An 18,461-nucleotide genomic window follows, 5' to 3' on the forward strand; every position below is an offset into this window, starting at 1 on the left:
TAATAATAATAATAATACCGGTCAGAACCTGGCGCGTCGTGTTGACGTCAACCGAGCAACCAAGCACTGGTCGCGGGGTTTGCGCGTCATACAGGGGCGCTAAGATGGCTTGGCCGCATGGCCCCAACATAACGCGCTTAACAGAAGGACTGGTGTATGCCCTAAAGGAGGATAGACCTGAATATCTACCTGCACTTTTAGCAAACTACCGTGAGCATGGAGTGGTCGGGGCTCAGGTAAGGTCTTGTCTACACTGCTCGCGCGCTTCTTTGATGTAAATGGAAGCGTTATGGTTATGTGGCTTTCCTTGTTTGCAGTGTATATAATGTCAGTTTGAATATGAAGCGTTGTAATTATGATTTAATGATGTGTCTAATGACCAGTGTGCTCGTTTGTGTGGTAACTGAGCTGAGAGCCAAGTTCACATTAGTTTGCTGTTTCACATGCAGTCTCTGGTTCATTTGAAAGCACGCTGAGGAGATGTTCGTCTGTCTGTCTGCATTAGTGACACTGGTTTGAATGGTTTTTCAGAGCACTGGAGCTGTGGGTGGTCTGGTGGGCATCAGTAATGCACGGCTCGGATCCAGTAAGACCAGGTGAGCTGTCAAGAGTAAAACTCTTCTTCTGTCTGAATTCTAGATTGTCCTTTTCTTATTAATCAGCAACTTTGTGTTTCTGTACTTTTCATGTCACTGCCGCCTTATGTTCAAAGGTTTTATTAGAACAAGCATTATTTCAACAAGGAGATCAATTGTTACACACAGTCACTTTCTTTCTGTTTCAGGGATCAAAACCAAAGGTAGTACATAACCATTAATAGAATGGAGCAAAGGAATAGAAAAGAGGGGGGAAAGAAAAATATTAAAGATGGAGTAATAAAGATTTTAAATTAAATAATTACTAATAAATTCTACATACATAATACCTTAGACAGGATGTAGGATGTTTTAAGAGTAATTTATAAAAGAATGCCATTTCCAAAAAATAAATAAATAACAATAATTCTCCAAGAACATGATTTGCTGTATGTGTTGTGTTCCTCTGTTGTTTTAGATAAAAGCTTGACAGTACAGTAATAAATGACAGTACAATTGTTTTCTTAGGGGCCTCTGAATGTGACCCAAAATAAATTTTGTAAAATGTTATTTATAACCAGTGTGACGATCAGCAAAAACATTTAAGTTTGGCATCTACATAATCTAAATGCATTTTAATGATCTTGTTATGGGCAATGCATCTATTGATGTTGTATTTTTAGCAAATGTTTTGATCTTGTATTTTATTAATCAAAATGTCATAACTGGACCTTGCAGTGAAACTGCTCTTTGGTGATGCATGCTGGATTTCTCCAATCATTCAGTCCACTTAAACCTCATCTCTTTCTTACAACCAACTGCCAGCTCTCATTCAGATCTGCCTCCATCAATCAGCCGATGAAAAGAATAGAATCAAGTCCCCACCCTTTGTTTTTTTCCTTCCTCTTCGATAATACCTTTCAGTCTGAAGTACAGCACAATATGGAAAAACAGATCTGTTGCTACTTCTGTTTCATCTTGACTTTAAATGACGTGTGTTTCAGGTTTGAGGGTCTCTGTCTCCTGTCTGTGCTGGTGAAGGACAGTTCAAGTGAAGTGTTCCAGCAGCATTGCCTTTCATGGCTGCGAACTCTGCAGCAGGTCATTCAGGTGAGAGATGTCTTTAGAAATTTGCTTTCTGTTCTCTTGCCTGGATCCACTTAAGAGGTCTTTCCTGATTTTACTCTGTTCTGTAAGATTTAGTAATGTATCTGCTGTTGTTCTCAAACACCCAGTCGCAGGCCCCGCTCCCCACCGTGCAGCTTGCTGTAAATGTGCTGCAAGACCTGTTGCAGTACTCTGCCCAGCTGCCAGAGCTGGCCAGGGAGGTGGGGCTCAACTCCATCCTGGGCATCCTGACCTCCCTGCTCAGTCTCAAATCTGAGGTAAAAATGCGTGCGTGCCCATGTCACATTTAGATTTAAATGTTAAACTGTAGCTTTAAGTCAAATTAATTTTGTGCTGTTATGTCACAGAGTATTTCTTTGTTAATGCTGAGCTTGTTCACTTGTGGAAAGTGTTGTCCTCGTATATACACTACCATTGAAAGGTTTGGGGTCAATACTTTCTTTGTTGTTTCTGAATAATAACAAAAACAAGCATGACAGTAAAGACATACAGATTGTATGAAACAAAACATTTTTAAATTAAAATAAATATAAGTTCAAAAGAACAGCATTAAGTATCCTGAAAAATGTCATGTCAGTTTCCACAAAGATATTAAGAAACACAACTGTTTTCAACATTGTTAATAAGTATTTCTTGAGAACCAGATTAGCATATTACAATGATTTCTGAAAGATCATGTGGCACTGAAGTCTGGAGTAATCGCATGAATAAATTACGTTTCAAAATAGAAAACAGTAATTTTAATTTGTAACTGACCTAATTATTTGTTATATTTTTCAATATAATTTTACTGTATTTTTTTATCAAATAAGTACAAGTTTAATTAAAAAATCTTACCGGACACAAAGTTTTGAACAGTATTGTATATTGTTTATTAAACTGACAACAATGAAATTTGTTATGCCACATAAAAGCATCAAAATATATATATTTTTTTGTCATAGTGCCACCTAGCAGCTATGAAAGGAATGATGGCGTGTATGATCTACTACCCACGTGCTTGCGGATCTCTGAGGGTCAGTATAACCAATAACTATTAATGATATCTGGTTTTTTCGGTTACTTTGTATCGGAAAAAGCTAATCATTGTCCATTACAGGAAAAGCTTGGAGCATATTTCCTGTCTAAGATGGACTCGGATAATCCTAAAGTGCAAGAGGTTAGTTACATCTGGTTGTGGAATTAAATGATAATGTATGTAGCTGATTGCTCAAAACAACTGAATCAGAATTTCTGCATTGTAATTCTCATTTTTATTAATTGGAAGGTGGCTTGTGAATGTTATGGCCGATTGCCCTGTCTCGGTGGGGTGTTGGAAAGAGGGGGAGGAGGGCGCAGGGCTGAGGGCTGGACCAATCAGCTGCACTGCCTTCTAGCATCAGCCAACGGCATGCTGGGACAGCTGTACCAGGGTGCAGAAACAGGTATGTGGTGTGTTCTGAGTGTTTGTTTTGTATTGAGAGAAACATTTGTCAAGTTCTTGCTGGGTTTTTTGTGACATCACTTTTGCAGAAGGAACAGTGCAGTATGAGGGTCCTGGTGTGGAACTGCCTTTCCCTCCCCTGGATGACGTAGATCCACTTCTGATCCTTCAGCTCCAGCATCGTTACAAGGCCGTTTGTCTGGCTATTAAACACACTCTTAGGTAGTGCTAATGTTGTGTGGTTTGATTCATGGTATTTGTATAGCTGCTTTTCCTGTCTGTTGAGCTTAGTTCATTTTTAATGAAGATCTTTGAGATGTTGGTCCATATTAGTGAGATGTATTTCCCTCTCACAGTGCTGATCCTGCATCTTCAGTCCGTCTACCTGTTCAGCATGTTCTCAATTTCGTGTGTCGAGCCCTGGCAGTCAACACAAAGAGCATTGTAAGATTTTAACTCGCTCTCTGTATGTTTGCATGCACCTTAATAATGTTAAAAGTCACTGTTCATGATATTATTCACTGAACTTGCTTAACGCTGATCTGGACGCTAATTTAAGGGGTTTGTTTCAGAGTCCAACAGGAGAGGGCTGTCTGAGGCTGATGGTTTTACCCTCTATACACATCGACACTCTAGAGCTTCTCTCTGTTCTCATCAAGGCGTAAGCAGACACACACACACACACGCACATTTTCTCAGCTGTCTAAATGGGGACATTCCATAGACTTCTAATTTTTTTTTAATACTAAACACTGTAGCTTTCTGCATTTTTACCATTAAAAAATAATTTAGTCCACAGTTTTGTCTGCAAAATATGGTTAAGGAGGTACAAATGCACCATCACCTGCCATTTTTCACTCAAAGGGTACCGAGTAGGGCCTGAGAAATTTTGCCCTTTTAAATAAACAACAGTTTATAATGTAACAAAACATAACAATAGACTCGGTCTCAATCAATGAATCTGACGTCCTCAGTAAATCCATGGAAGGCTTCCGGCAATGCAGCATTCAGATATTTAATAATATATAACATTAATTGTGTGACTGCTTGATTTGATAAAAGAATTGTTTATTGGTGGTTGCTGGTTAAATGTACAGCAGTAGCTGATCATTTGTGATTGTTTTTTTCTTTTCTTTTTTTTCTTTTTTGGTACAGTGTGGGTGGTGGACTTGTCCAGTATAGCAGTGTGCTCACAAGGCTTTTCTCACAATCTCTCTCTGCATGGACACCTCTGCCTGAGGCTAGTCTGGGCCAGCAAAGAGCATACAGGTATTACAAAAACACCACTGGTGACGGAAAATTAAATATTATCCTCTGTGCCTTGTATTAACAATCTTGGGCACTCTGACCATAAGTGGTCAGACATGATTACCCTTTTATTAGCATTTCTGAAATGCTTCTCCTGTGAAAACTTGATCATATTTCATTGTGACATAGTAACACTGATGTAGTGAATAAAGCACAAAGTATGCTCACTCACTGTTATTTTAGTTCACTGTTAGTTTGGTTATTTTAGATATGTTCTATTTTACCTACAGTGCAGTGCGAGTGACTGTGTACCGTATCATTGAACTGTGGATAAGAGTAGGAGGTGCCTCTCTGCTTCAGGCAAGCCCCTCTCACACAGAATTACTTTTCACTCATTTGATGGGTGACATCACGCCAGCATCAGAAGCAGTCAAGGTAGGTTTAAGGGTCTTTATAAACAAATATTATAGGGAATGAAATTAGAGATGAGCCTCCTGGGGAAGATGCGTGTGGAATCTGAAGGATTGTATATTTATATTCTGCCAGAATACACTTAATTAATTGACGGTAATATTTCAATTTCATATAAATGTTAGTCTTTTTCTTGAAAGAATCCCGAATTGAATAACAGATTATAACCTCAAAAAAAGCAGCACAATTGTTTTCAACACTGGTAACACTTTCTATGAAGCCCATATTTATAATACATTATAAAGGTATTCTTAAGGCATTATAATGGATGCATTATAAAAAATAACTTCATAATATGTTGTATCATGTCATAAATATTCATAAGAACAGTTTTAATGTATTATAATAGTTACTTATTTGTGGCTATAGCTTTTTAAGAGTATGATGATTTATAACACAATGAACACGATCCATCCGCTTAAGTTACAATGTTTCTAATAGTTATGTATTATAGTCTCATATCTTCCCACGTTACTTATGTTTACTTTACTTAAAGCAGACAAATACCACTTATAAGTAATAATAATAACAAAAATATATTAATATTTTTTATTATATATTAATTTTTATTATATTTTTTTCTCAAACAGCCATAAGATCAGATCAGATTAATGTGTAATATGACACATTTTCTTTGAACTTTGTTTTTTAATATCAGTTTGATTATTTTGATGGCACCCTTTAGACAGCTGTTGATAAGTAACTCTGCAATTACATGTCAGCTAGCAGTCATGAGAGTAGTAGTAGTGTCTGCTGAATACACTGTATACTAACAATTTATTTTGATGGTTCCTCAACAGACATACTGAGTATAGCATACTTTGCAATTGTGAACATTCTACCTACCCTGCCTACTAATACAATTACCTTTTTTATATATAAACATTGCACTCAAGAGATGTTGTAAGGTACTGTGCAGATCTTAAATAAACAATGTCAAGCTATGATATAGCCCATTATAAATGAAGTAGATTTAATATGGTGTTCATTGTGTAATAAATAATCATACTCTTAAAACTTATAACCGCAAATACGTAAGTACTATAATGTATTATAATTGTTATGATTATTCATGAGATTTTATAACACATAAGATTTTTTATAATGCATTCATTAGAATGCCTTAAGAATACCCTTATAATTTATTATAAATACGGGCTTCATAGAAAGTGTTACCAAGACTCTTTTGGAGCATCAAATTAGCATATTAGAATCATTTTTGAGGGATCATGTGACACTGAATACTGGAGTAATGGCTGCTGATTGTTCAGATTTGCTATCATATGAACAAACTGCATTTCACAATATATTAAAATAGAAAAAATATTTCAAATTGTAATATGTTACATTTATAGTTTTTTTATGGTATTTTTGATAAAATAAATGCAGCCTTGGTAAGCGTGTGAAACGGACCACAAATGTATCACATGGTAATCTTTGGGCATTGTCGTCTAATTTTTAAGACCACTTTTCTTTTTTTTTTCTTTTTTATTAAGGATTTTCAAATAATACAAACAACCGAGACAAAGACAATCAAACAAACAGACAAACAAACAAACCCCAAGCGCTGCAAGTTAAATAAAATGTACAAGTGTATCTGTTAACAAAAAACATAATAAATCAAAACAAAAGAAGCCAAAACTCTCTAAAAAATAAAAATGTCAAATTTTGTGTAGGAAGGATTGGAGAGGTTCCCAAAGTCTCCTGAATTTTGTCCTGTTTGTGGTTGAGGTCATAAGTTAATTTCTCCAAAGGAAGAAAGGCTGACAGCTGAGAAATCCACATGGAAATAGTTGGAATCTGAGATGTGGACCATTTTAGTAATATACATTTCTTAGCCAGAAATATAAGGGTAGTAAACAGAGATTTGAGGTCCGAGTCAGAAAAGTCTTTAGGAATGTCATTCAACAAAAAAAGTGAGGGGGATAAAATAAAACGTTTCCCTAATATCTCCTGGATTGCAGAGTAAGACCACTTTTTAATCAAAATGTATACATTAAATTGTAGTCCTGCTTGAAATGTTTCCATTTCTTTCTCCAATGGTTCTTTCTTTGCTGTCTAGCTTCGTTCTGGACAACAGTCACAGTCCATAAATGACCTGATTGCTTCTGCTGGCAAGTCAGGTCCTCGTCGAACAAAAGGATTGGGAATGGGAGATGGAATATCATTACAGAGGAAAGGAGATGTGCTAGCCAATCAAGACACGTGTGTCGCTGCTCTTCGGGGTGAGCACTCAGTGAAGATCAGTGAATTTTAAATTTTACTAGCAGAAATAAACATTTATTTACTGATGATGAACGATTCCTTTACAGCATTAAGACATATCATTTTGACCAGTGGAACTTTGTTGAAAGAAGATCTGCATAAGGTTTGTTCGTGTTTCTGTTTTGAGGTCTTTTTATGTTACAAGTATGGGAAGTTGTGTTTCATGTTGCTCTTCTAAACACTCCCTCCCTTGTTAGAGGATCCAAGACCTGGTGGTGCCCCTGTGTGTGCGTCTGCAGCAGCAGTCTCACTGTGTGCAGGAGGTCAGTGCTGTCAGTGGCCAGTATGGCAGCCCCTCTCCTCGCCGAGAGCTCTACCGCCTCTTACTAGCACTTGTGCTGGTGCCCTCTCCCCGCTGGCCTCCTCCCCTCTCCTGTGCAGTGTCTGCCTTCAGTCACGGACGGAGAGATCGCAACATCATGGTGAGTGAACATCCTTGACTAAAACTTTTCTCAGAATTCTGTTAGCCAGGTCAATTTTCAATTGGTCTGTCAGTTTTCATAAGATGCTTTTCCACTGAAATTACCTGGAACAATTTGTCCCAGGAACTTTTTTCCCCCCAGAACTGTTGCTGTCTGCATTTCCACCGTGGTCTAAAGTACCGAAAAGATTAGGCAAATTGTCTGGTGATGTAGGTCTGCACGCGTTTCTCTATACAAAGAACGCAAATTTCGGACTTGCATCCTCGGTAGTTCGGATTTTGCAAGTTCGCCTCGAGAGTGTGAACTCCCGGGGAGGGGACCTCATAAGTCCGGTAATTCTGCAAAGAGCAGCGTATTTGATAACATCAGTCAGCTCACCTTGGCTACTGCAATTTTCCTCGCTGTATTTACAATAAGATGAAATATGATATCAAACACCACTGCCTCTTTTTGGTTTCATTTAAACATACTAATAGCCGCAGAAATGTAGTTCAGGGAACGTAAATACATTACAATGAAATAAATAGATTAATAGATTATTAGAATAACAGAATAAAGACCAAACATTACCTGTTAGATTTACCCCAAATTAATTACATCTTATGTTTAACCACTACAGAGACATCAAAGCTAGCGGCAAATGTCAGAAGGACTAGCCGAGTTAAAGCTGCTCTCGTTGGGATACATGAGCACTGAGCGCCCGGTGATCGCATGGAGCTCACGTCTCCGAAATCAGCGATGCACATTTTCAAATAGGCACCACCTTTAGAAATAAACCACAGATTTGAGTTTAAAACAACTACATTCTTACCTGAAATACTTTTAAAAGTACATTTCATGACACAATAACAGTAATATTTTTATAAATTATGCGAATATTGTGGTTGGAATCATGGTTGAAATACAATGCTGCGTGAATTCAACCAATCAGCGCCCAAGTCCTGCCCCTGAAAGTTACAGACCTTTGAAGAAGTACTACCTCCCAAGCAGGAACTTTCTGAGGGGCAAATTTGTACCTGGAACTTTATTTAGATCATGGTTCCTGCAGTGGAAACCCACCGAGTACTGGCCCAAAGTCCCTAGTTCCTGGGGAAAGTTCCTGCGGTGGAAAGGGGGCTATAGATGTATGAAGTCAGTTCCCATAACACTCAATCAGATGTTCCAGCAAAATAACCCCTCTGTGTAGTTCATCACATTATCAAATGAATGTTCGGTTTGACATCCAGAAAGTTTTGAGCGTTTCATATTTTAATTTGTTTTTCTGAAAGAAATACTATTTTGATATTTTTTTATAATGCATATACATTTATAAATACATTAAATGATGCCTAAATGTCCAAACATGTTTTGGGACCACTGTATATACAATGTTACAACTTGCTTTCTCTCTCTCTCTCACGCACACAAACGTACATACAAACACTGGCCCACTAAGCTTCCACTATAAGTTTAACAAATGCCCCATATTGTGTTTGTAAATAAGACAAAATTCTAAATGTTATCCACTAGAGGGAGTCTTGCCCTAGTGGTCTACATTTACATTTATGCATTTAGCAGACGCTTTTATCCAAAGCGACTTACATTGCATTCAAGTTACAGTTTTTACACTTTATCAGCTCTTGCTATCCCTGGGAATCGAACCCATGATCTTGGCGTTGCTAGCGCCATGCTCTACAATTTGAGCTACAGGAAAGTCTAACAGTATTTCTCAGCTAATTTCTTATGTTATTATTGTGACTTCACATGCATTGTGCTATTGAAAGCAAAAGCACTGCAAAAGGCCACAGAGTTTAGTAAATGCATGTTTAATAAGAGGCTGTTGAAGTCTGTCAACACTCAACAGGTTATTTCAGTAACACTTTATAATAAGGTTTAACTTAACATTTTTTTTAATGCAGATATGAAATAAAAATGAAGAACAGATTGAAATTTATGTAACTTGACATTTTGAACGTGTTAATATATGTAGGCATTAACATTAACGGCTTGACAACAATATACTTAATGCAATTATTGTTATTGAACTGAACCATATTGTAAAGTTTTCTTACGGTATCTCAGACAACCTAAAATAGACGATTATACCTATGTTTTCATATGTATATCAAACCAGTGATTTGTGAAATCAGTGTACCAAAAATCCAGCCCTTTGTATACATTCCAGTTTAAACAATTTAACGGCACCCAACCTGCCTGAATGCGCAAACATAAAAAAAAAAAAGTCAGTATACAGTGATTGACGACACAGACGTTCATTTTAACATATGTATCGTCTCTTATGTGGCTGTTTGCTTTCGCTGTGAAAGCTCATTCTGGGTGGTGTACTGGCTATGTGCTTCAAATGACGCAGGAGACTGTAACTGGAGACAGTGTTTTTTGTTTACAAAGGTGTACAGGAAAGTATTGAGATAAAAAAGAAACATTACGCCTGGTCAACTGGTTCTTTTATTGTCTCCAAAAGCTAAATTTAGCGTATTTTAACACTGGAATAGAAACTGCCAAGTGAGCGTGGCTCTGGCATAGAGTCTGTGGTTCATCACACAGCTATCAAATTTCTTCATTTAGCCAAAAAAGGAAACTTGTGCCTTTTTATTTAACCTCACGTCATTCCAAACCTGTTTGATTTAGGAAGGTATTTGAAAGATATTTTGAAAAAAGTATGTTTTTGTTTCTTATTTTGTCCACACACATTTTTTATGTGTATATATATATGTATGTATGTTAGGGCTGTCAAATGATTACAATTTTTAATCAAATTAATCAGAATTTTCAGTGGATTAATCAGGATTAATCACTATTTGCAATTACACCTGAATCCTAACCATTTTTTTTTTCTGAAATGCATACCAAAAGATAAATAACAGGACACAGATACATAATTTTCATATTATGTCTGTTTATTAACACAGCCAAACAATGGTGGTTTAAATCAAGCTGAAACATACTACACACCATAATATTTGTCTTTGTAATGTCCCATCGCTTCCTCTTTGGCATTCCTCTTAACCAGGATGTACAATTCACAGTATTCAATTGAACAGAAAGCAATAAATGTAGTCAAATCATAACAGTGGCCTACCACATTTTTGCGCAATTTGAGTCATCTGTTGCGTTTTTATGTGGAAAAAAACATTTTCAATAACTTTTAAATCAAACCAAAGAACAATCTTTTACCTTTTCCTCCATTCTTTAATCCAGTTGCTCAAAAATCCAGTTGCTAGCTACTATAACATGTTGCACTGAAACTGCGATGACAGCCTCTTTATTTTTCCTCACGCGCTTGACCATTTCCAGCGTCGAATTCCAACGTGTTGGAACATCCTGGATCAATGGCTCTTGCTTCTTTCCCAGGCTGACTTGTTGTGCTTGAAGCTCCGCAGCATTTGCTGGGCTGTGCTTAAAATGACCGACAACTTTGCGAGCCTTGGTCAAAGCATTTACAAAGCCGCTGTCAGCAAGACTCACTGTGACACTTCTCTGCACCATGTGAGCGACACAGTTCATGTGTTCATAGCGTGTAAGTCGAATTGCGGCAACCATGTTGCGTGCACTGTCAGTCCCAATGGTTGTCGTCTTGCCCTCGATGTCCCACTTACGTGCAACAGACAGGAACTGTTCTTTACAAGCCTCCGCAAAATGACGCTCCTCAGTTTTTAATATAGTCAGCGCAAAAGACTTCAGTTCGCACGTGTCACTGATGAAATGTGCAGTTACTCCGAGGTAATTGTTGTTACTCACTGATGTCCAATGGTCTCCTGTCAGGGTGATATGATTTACTTGAGCCAAGACCTCTTTCCTTTTTTTCTTTTTCGTTTTCATAGAGCTCGTGGATTTTCGTCATAACTGTGGCTCTTGATGGTGGCTTATAGAATGAGTCTTGAGACGCCACTTGCAAAACATCAAGGAAACCTGAGTCTTCTACAATGCTAATGGGTCTACAATCCTTTGCAATCCATTTTGCTATTGTGTTGGTCAAATTATCTGAGGTTGATTTTGTTAATGGCCTGCGAACATTCAGCGTGGTCTGGCGCAAACCACTTGCTGAACCTGACGGCCCAGCAAACGCATGTTTGGCGCTGACATGGTACCTCAAGCTTGAACAGCTCCGGTGAAATTGAAACTCCTTGTTACAAATCTTGCAAATAACCTTGTACTTGTTAACTGTACCATCATCATTCTTTTTATATTTGAATCCGTCAATAGGCCCACTTTGCTCACCTTGCTCCATCTCGCCTCTAGCTCCCAACCACTTTCCTGACCTGAATAATTTGTCACACTGCGCATGCGTGAAATGCGTTAAGAAAAAATGACGTAATTAACAACATACATACATGCATACATACATGTATTTGTGAAAGCCACTGGGGTCCAATGTTGTTTGGAGAATTTTATATTTTTTGGGTGGAATATCCCTTTAAGAGTTTCAATTACTGTGTCAGTCTGTACAATGGTGTCATTTTGTCATATGGTCTCATTCATTATGTGTTGGCATAGTCAAATTTGTACTGACCTCACGTAATGTGACTATTGGCACTTCCCTTTTTTTGTTTCTTTGTGTTTCCCTACAGGTATCATCATTCTGTGCTGAAGCTCTGACTATATGCAACACCCTTATTCATCCTCGCACACCTTCAATCTCTCTCCCTCTCACCCCTCTAACTCTCAAATCAACCCCAACTGCCCCTGTCCTTGCCTCTGGCCAAAACCCCTCACTGTCCATCCCTACCCTCCTTGGTGGACCTGCAACAGGGCCACCTTTCCCTGCCAGACATCCCATGGGCTTAGGTCCTGCTACCTTGCTTGGTTCTTTGGAGAACCATCTACCTTTGGCTCCTCCGGTTCTTCCGACTACAGCCACACCAGGTGACCTGCTGCTCTCTCCAGCCCAACCAGGTGAACTGGCAGGTCTCAGAGCCCCTGAAGGTCAACGACAAGTTTTTGTCCGCTACGATAAAGAGGAGCCGGAAGATGTAGAAATCTCTTTGGAGAGCGATTCAGATGATAGCGTGGTCATCATGCCAGCGGGTATGATGGAGATGCAAGATGGCGCAGCAAATGCACAATCATTGTCCCAGTCAGCAGTTCCTGCTGTAGGTGGCCTGCAGCCTTCTGCCCCCATAGTGGGTGAAGTTGGATCGGTTGACACTTCGCTCCCTAATGAGCTGCCCACCTCCATTCCCCACCAGATTCTACCAGCTAACGCTAATAACATTAACTCTTTCCCTGGACCGAGCCAGACAGCCCAGCTTGTGTCTCTGGTGCCTCCTCTGAACTCAACTACAGCTTCACTCTCAGCATCACCTGCCGGACTTGCAGACTCGCTGACGGGTGGTCCGCAACTTCAGCAGATGTTGATGCAGACTTCTCCAGGTGGGCAGCCACCTACGTTGGGCCTGTCTTTACAGATGCAGCTTCAGAACCAGATTGCTCAGACCAGCCGTCAGCTCCAGCAGCAGCCCCCAGCAAATGAGGTGGACCAGAACGTCATCAACATCAACAGCTCAGATGATGAGGAAGAAGAGGAAGAGGAGCTGGATGAGGAGGATGAATTGGGAGAGGAGGAAGAAGAGGAGGAGGGCCTGGAGGACGAAGAGGAGGAAGAGGAAGGCAGTGACTTCATTGATGAAGAGTACTGTGAGGACGAGTTCGAAGACTATGACGACGAAGAGGGTGAGGATGAAGAGGAAAGTGAGGAGATCCAGCCATTGGAGGGAGACAACAGCAGAGGGATGATGGGCGAGGAGGAGGCAGAGGTCATGATCGAGGCAGAGGAGCAGCAAGGGATGGAAATGTTCTGCATGGAGAGAGAACGAGAAGTAGAACCAGGGATCGAGGAGATGGAGGGTGTGAGGAGTGTCTATGCAGATGAAAGAATCAAGGACAAGGGGACCGTGGAGGAAATTGAGAACATTGGAGCAGTTGAGAGAAACGAACCTGTGGTTGGCAAGGATCAAATAGAGAGTCTTGTAATCATTGGAGATGCAGAAGGCAATGAGGAGGACTCCAGAGTGGAGGAGGTTGAATCTGAAGTGAAAACATGTGAGCAGGAAGTGGCAAGACCAGAAGATCCTGCGGAAGATGCTGGGCCGTCACAACAGGGTCAGGAATTGAGTGTAGAAGATGAAGTTCAAAAGCAAGAACCAGAATTACGGCCCGAAGACACAGCCAATCAGAGTGCACCATCCACGTCCGAGCAAGAGGTGTTACAGAGTGTAGCCGAGACGGCAGAGGAAGAGGTAGAGAAAGAGAGCGGTGAACAGGGAGAGGATTCAGAAGCAAGGGGAACAAAGAGGAAAATGGAGGATCGCGAGGAAGGAGAGTCTTCTGAGCAACGCACTGAAAAGAAAAAGGTAACGGAGTAATGTCTAACCTTGGTGCTGATTTCTGAATTCTCCAAATGCATCGCCCTTAGCTACACAGGCTTGGATTTATTTAAAAAGAATACTTGAGCATATTAGAATTTGCTGATATTTCTGACAATGAAGACCTGAGTGATGGCTGATAAAAATGGCAGCTTTGCTATCACAAAAATAAATTACATTAAAAATATCTTTATTCTATTTTATCAATTTGTAAAGTTAGTATTTCACAGTATTACTGTAGTATTGATCAAATATAACATTAGTGGGCATAAGTCAAGTCACCTTTATTTATATAGCGCTTTTAACAATACAGATTGCATCAAAGCACTTAACAGTATCAAATCAGAGGATAGAGTGTCAGTAATGTATAATAATAAGATTAAACACTCAATTTTCAGTTAAAGGCATTTCATTATTGGATTCAGTGATGTCATTGTCTAGCTCAGTTTAGTTTAAATAGTATCTGTGAAATCAAATTGACGATAATCGCTAGAAATCAAGTGTCCCCAACTGAGCAAGTCAGAGGCGACAGTGGCAAGGAAACAAAACTCCCTCTGTGACAGAATGGAGAAAAAAACCAGGCTCAGTCGGGGGGCCAGTTCTCCTCTGGCCAGGATATTATTGTTCAATTACTGATTTAATAAAAATTTTAAATATATAAATGTATTATTTCTATTTTTATATTGTTGCAATTTCTAACAATAATAGTATTATGTAGTTAGGTATTTTATTATATTTTTAGTTGTTTTATTTTTAGTTTTATTGTATTTTTAGTCGAGGTCTTCACTGGGGATATGTCCCCGGGGCTAATCCAGGTGTCCGGCCTCCACTGACGATCAAGGCCGCAGACATCATCTCCCAGCACCGATCCACCATCTGATCCGGACACGGACTGAGAAACAGAATAAGAAAGAAACAGATAAATATTAGCGTAGATGCAATCCTTCTTACGATGTAACGAGTACATCGTGTGTTATAAGGAGTGTTCCCGGTTCCAGTTGATCTAATTAATGCAGCCTAACAATCCTTTAACGGATTTGAATAATAGAAGTGTAGTAGTGTGTTATGTGTAAACCAGGTTAAAGAAATGTGTCTTTAATCTAGATTTAAACTGACAGAGTGTGTCTGTCTCCCGAAAAGTGTTAGGTAGATTGTTCCAGAGTTTGGGTGCTAAATAGGAAAAGGATCTGCCGCCCGCAGTCAATTTTGATATTCTAGGTATTATCAAATGGCCAGAGATTTGACAATGCAGCGGACGTGGAGGACTATAATGTGACAAGAGCTCGCTCAGGTACTGAGGAGCTAAGCCATTCAGGGCTTTATAAGTAATTAACAAGATTTTAAAATCTATACAATGTTTGATAGGAAGCCAGTGCAGTGTTGACAGAACTGGGCTAATATGGTCATACTTCCTGGCTCTAGTAAGGACTCTTAGCTGCTGCATTTTGGACCAACTGTAGTTTGTTGATCAAGCGTGCAGAACAACCACCCATAGCATTACAATAGTCCAACCTTGAGGTCATAAATGCATGAATTATCATTTCTGCATTTGATGTTGAGAGCATAGGTCGCAATTTAGAGTTTTACAGATGCTAGAAACGTGGCTTTCAAATGAAATTTGCTATCAAACACCACACCTAGGTTCCTAACTGATGAAGAAGAATTGACAGAGCAGCCGTCAAGTGTTAGATAGTGTTCTAGGTTATTACATGTGGGGTTTTTAGATAATTCTCCGATAATTAACACCTGTTTTTTCAGAATTTAGCAGTAAGAAGTTACTCGTCATCCAGTTTTTTTTAAATCGACTATGCATTCCATTAGTTTCTCAATTTGGTGTGTTTCACCAGGCCGTGAAGAAATATAGAGCTGTGTATCATCAGCATAACAGTGAAAGCTAACACCATGTCTCCTGATAATATCTCCCAAGGGTAACATGTAAAGCGTGAAAAGTAACGGCCCTAGTACTGAGCCTTGAGGTACTCCATACTGCACTTGTTACTTATTAAATCTTACAGACCCCAAACTTTTGAATTGTAATGTGTATTTTGGTTACCGTTGTACTTCTGAGTCCACTGTCAAACCCTAATGTTGTGTTCTCAGCATTACTGCAAAGGCCAGCAACCTCAGTAACGACACTGTTAAATGTCACCCTTTCCAAGTAACCGTATTTCCTTGAATATTGATGATTGCTACTGCCACGGTAATGCATGAACATGCATGGGGTATGTAAAGCAACAAGGATTCACATTACATCAGCATGTGCATAATTAAATGAAGTAGCTTCTGGTTTGTATTAGTTCTTTAAACAATCGAGGAAGCCAAAACAAATGAGAGTGTCTTGTAATGTCTTTTGTGCGCAGTGTTTACTTGTTAACCACTTGACTTGTACTGTTTATTCTGGTAATGGCATGTAAACAATATGTTGCTTATTCAGAGCATTTTATCTCCAGCACATTCTCTCTAACTCGCTCTCTCCTCTTACTCTTTTACAGATGGATGAGGCAATGGCTTCTATGCTGGCTGACTTTGTTGACTGTCCACCAGACGATGACGATCGCGGAGCCTCACAGTCACAGTCCTAACATGACCAAACTTCTCATTCATTCAATTGTCACATCAAAGGAGCTTTACAATGAATAGTCAGAACCTGAATGGTCACATTTGACTTATACTGTTGCCTCAAACTCTGCTGTAGTTGCACTAGAACAGCTCCAAACCGCTTTCTTTGCTAAAAGAGTTTTAGGTTTTCATGTTAAAAGAAACCCCAATACCATTGACAATGTTAAAGATGGCAAAAACCATTCATAAGTTGAGAATAATAAACTTTTAGGTGGTCATGATTGTTTTTTTCTTTTTCTGGCAGCATAATACAAGTATGATGATACAGTAGTCACAAGTATTCATAAGTGCTTTTATCAGTTGGAAAGTATGATTAATGTTGTTTTGTGGTCTTTTTTTTGTATTATCATTTGGACTTGTAACACACGTACTTGCTATTGTGTTTTAAAAAATCATGCAATAAAGAGGATCTGTTATGGCACTTTGTTCATGAATTCTGTAGAAATTAGACACTATCATTTCCAAATTTTAGGTTAAGTAAATTATAACCACAATCAGAATGAAATCAACGTCATAATGGGGAACTGGTATTGAGTGTTCTCAAAAACAATCTTGCATAAGGCTTGGCGTGAGATGTTTACTAAACGGTGAACTCTGTGGACATGGCATGCAAAACAAGGCCACAGGAATGCATTCTTTATCCTATATAAATTCATTTCCTGAACTCTGGTCCCGCTCCAGCTTGACTTCCTGAGTATTTTTGGTACTACAGTATGGTCCAATTAAGTTTTCATTAGTGTTGTCATTTTAAAGGATGGTGTGATTAGTGCAGTGCTCTTGCATATTGTCATGACGACACAAATATCAGAATACTTGGATTATCACGTGTTTAATGATGATGCGATACTAGAGTTTCGCTTATGCAAAAATGCACTAGCCCAGCATATAAAGTTACATTATAGTCTTGAATGTGGTTCATTTTCAAGATATTTGCTGTAAGATTACTTCATGAGGTTGAGTGTTCATCTACATATAGCTTTGAGGTTCTGCACAACCTTTCAAAAGTTTCGGGTTGGTAAGATTTTTTTTTTTATAATTTGAAAAGAAGTCTCTTGCATTTGTTTGATGAAAAATACAATAATGTAATTTATTCCTGCGATGAAGGAGAATTTAGCAGTTTTTTCACTGTCACATGATCCTTCAGAAATCTGATTTGCTGCTCAAGATATATCAGTGAAAATTTGGCTGCATAATATGTTTTTGTTCAGAATGAATGGATGAATAAAGTTAAGAAAAAGTTATTTGAAATGGAAATCTCTTGTAATTATGCATTCTTGCTAATGTTTGACCCCACACTTTTGAGCAGTAGTGCCTTAAAATATCACACGAGAGGACAACTAGACAGGAACGTGCTTACATCACACCACATCATGTCTGTCATGTACTTCCTATACACCAAATACATTTTGCAAATATTTAAGCCTTCTGCCAACACTAAAATGCCCTTGTAAATGCACACATGAACAACCTTACAGTTTTAAAATCTATATCTTTTAATGAGATTATAAATTGAAATGTTATGTAAAACCCTAAAACCTACATGTCCCATATTGAAAGATATTCAGGACCAAACCTGAGACGATAATGTAAAACAAACCACTGGAAAATAAGTGGTTAGAATCCTGGTATTTGCTGGTACCCTGTTAAAAAGGTCAAGTATTGCTTGTAATTCTGCACAGAATGGCCTTCTTTACAAATAAACTCTTTGCAGTGGCAAGATGTTACACTTTGACCTCTTGACTGAAGTATTATAATTAGTCTAGTTGAGATGTGATTGTGCTGTCTCAGACACAGGGCTCGTGTGAAGTTTCACATAGACATCAGTGAGGTTTCACAAGTTCAGTACAAAAATATTCTTATGTTTAACCATGTAGTTTTTCTGTGAGCTAGTACTACCCACTTCCTTGAAATGGATAGCAAATAAAAAATGAATAAACAAATGAGGAGG

The 18,461-nt window shown here is 38.7% G+C and overlaps 1 protein-coding gene across 1 annotated transcript; it reads left to right on the forward strand.

The window, feature by feature from the left end:
- Positions 1-80: 80 nt before the first annotated feature.
- LOC306880340 (proline-, glutamic acid- and leucine-rich protein 1-like) lies at positions 81-17,764 on the forward strand. Its single transcript, XM_079433822.1, has 17 exons — positions 81-236; positions 532-596; positions 1,580-1,685; positions 1,811-1,960; positions 2,648-2,719; positions 2,803-2,862; positions 2,971-3,127; positions 3,216-3,348; positions 3,483-3,570; positions 3,699-3,787; positions 4,282-4,395; positions 4,665-4,809; positions 6,908-7,070; positions 7,158-7,213; positions 7,308-7,532; positions 12,101-13,882; positions 16,387-17,764. The coding sequence occupies exons 1-17, from the start codon at positions 105-107 to the stop codon at positions 16,474-16,476; spliced, it is 3,627 nt and encodes a 1,208-aa protein (XP_079289948.1). The 5' UTR covers positions 81-104; the 3' UTR covers positions 16,477-17,764.
- The last annotated feature ends 697 nt before the right edge of the window (positions 17,765-18,461 follow it).

The sequence above is a fragment of the Barbus barbus genome, assembly GCF_936440315.1.
Source record: "Barbus barbus genome assembly, chromosome: 2".
NCBI classification, from domain to species: domain Eukaryota; kingdom Metazoa; phylum Chordata; class Actinopteri; order Cypriniformes; family Cyprinidae; genus Barbus; species Barbus barbus.

Bases quoted from the DNA above. Each gene is read 5' to 3' on its own strand.
- LOC306880340 (XM_079433822.1), top strand. From the start codon at position 105: ATGGCTTGGCCGCATGGCCCCAACATAACGCGCTTAACAGAAGGACTG. The intron at 2,720-2,802 runs GTCAGTATAACC...TGTCCATTACAG, and splicing joins GTGCTTGCGGATCTCTGAGG to GAAAAGCTTGGAGCATATTT. The intron at 4,810-6,907 runs GTAGGTTTAAGG...TTTGCTGTCTAG, and splicing joins CAGCATCAGAAGCAGTCAAG to CTTCGTTCTGGACAACAGTC.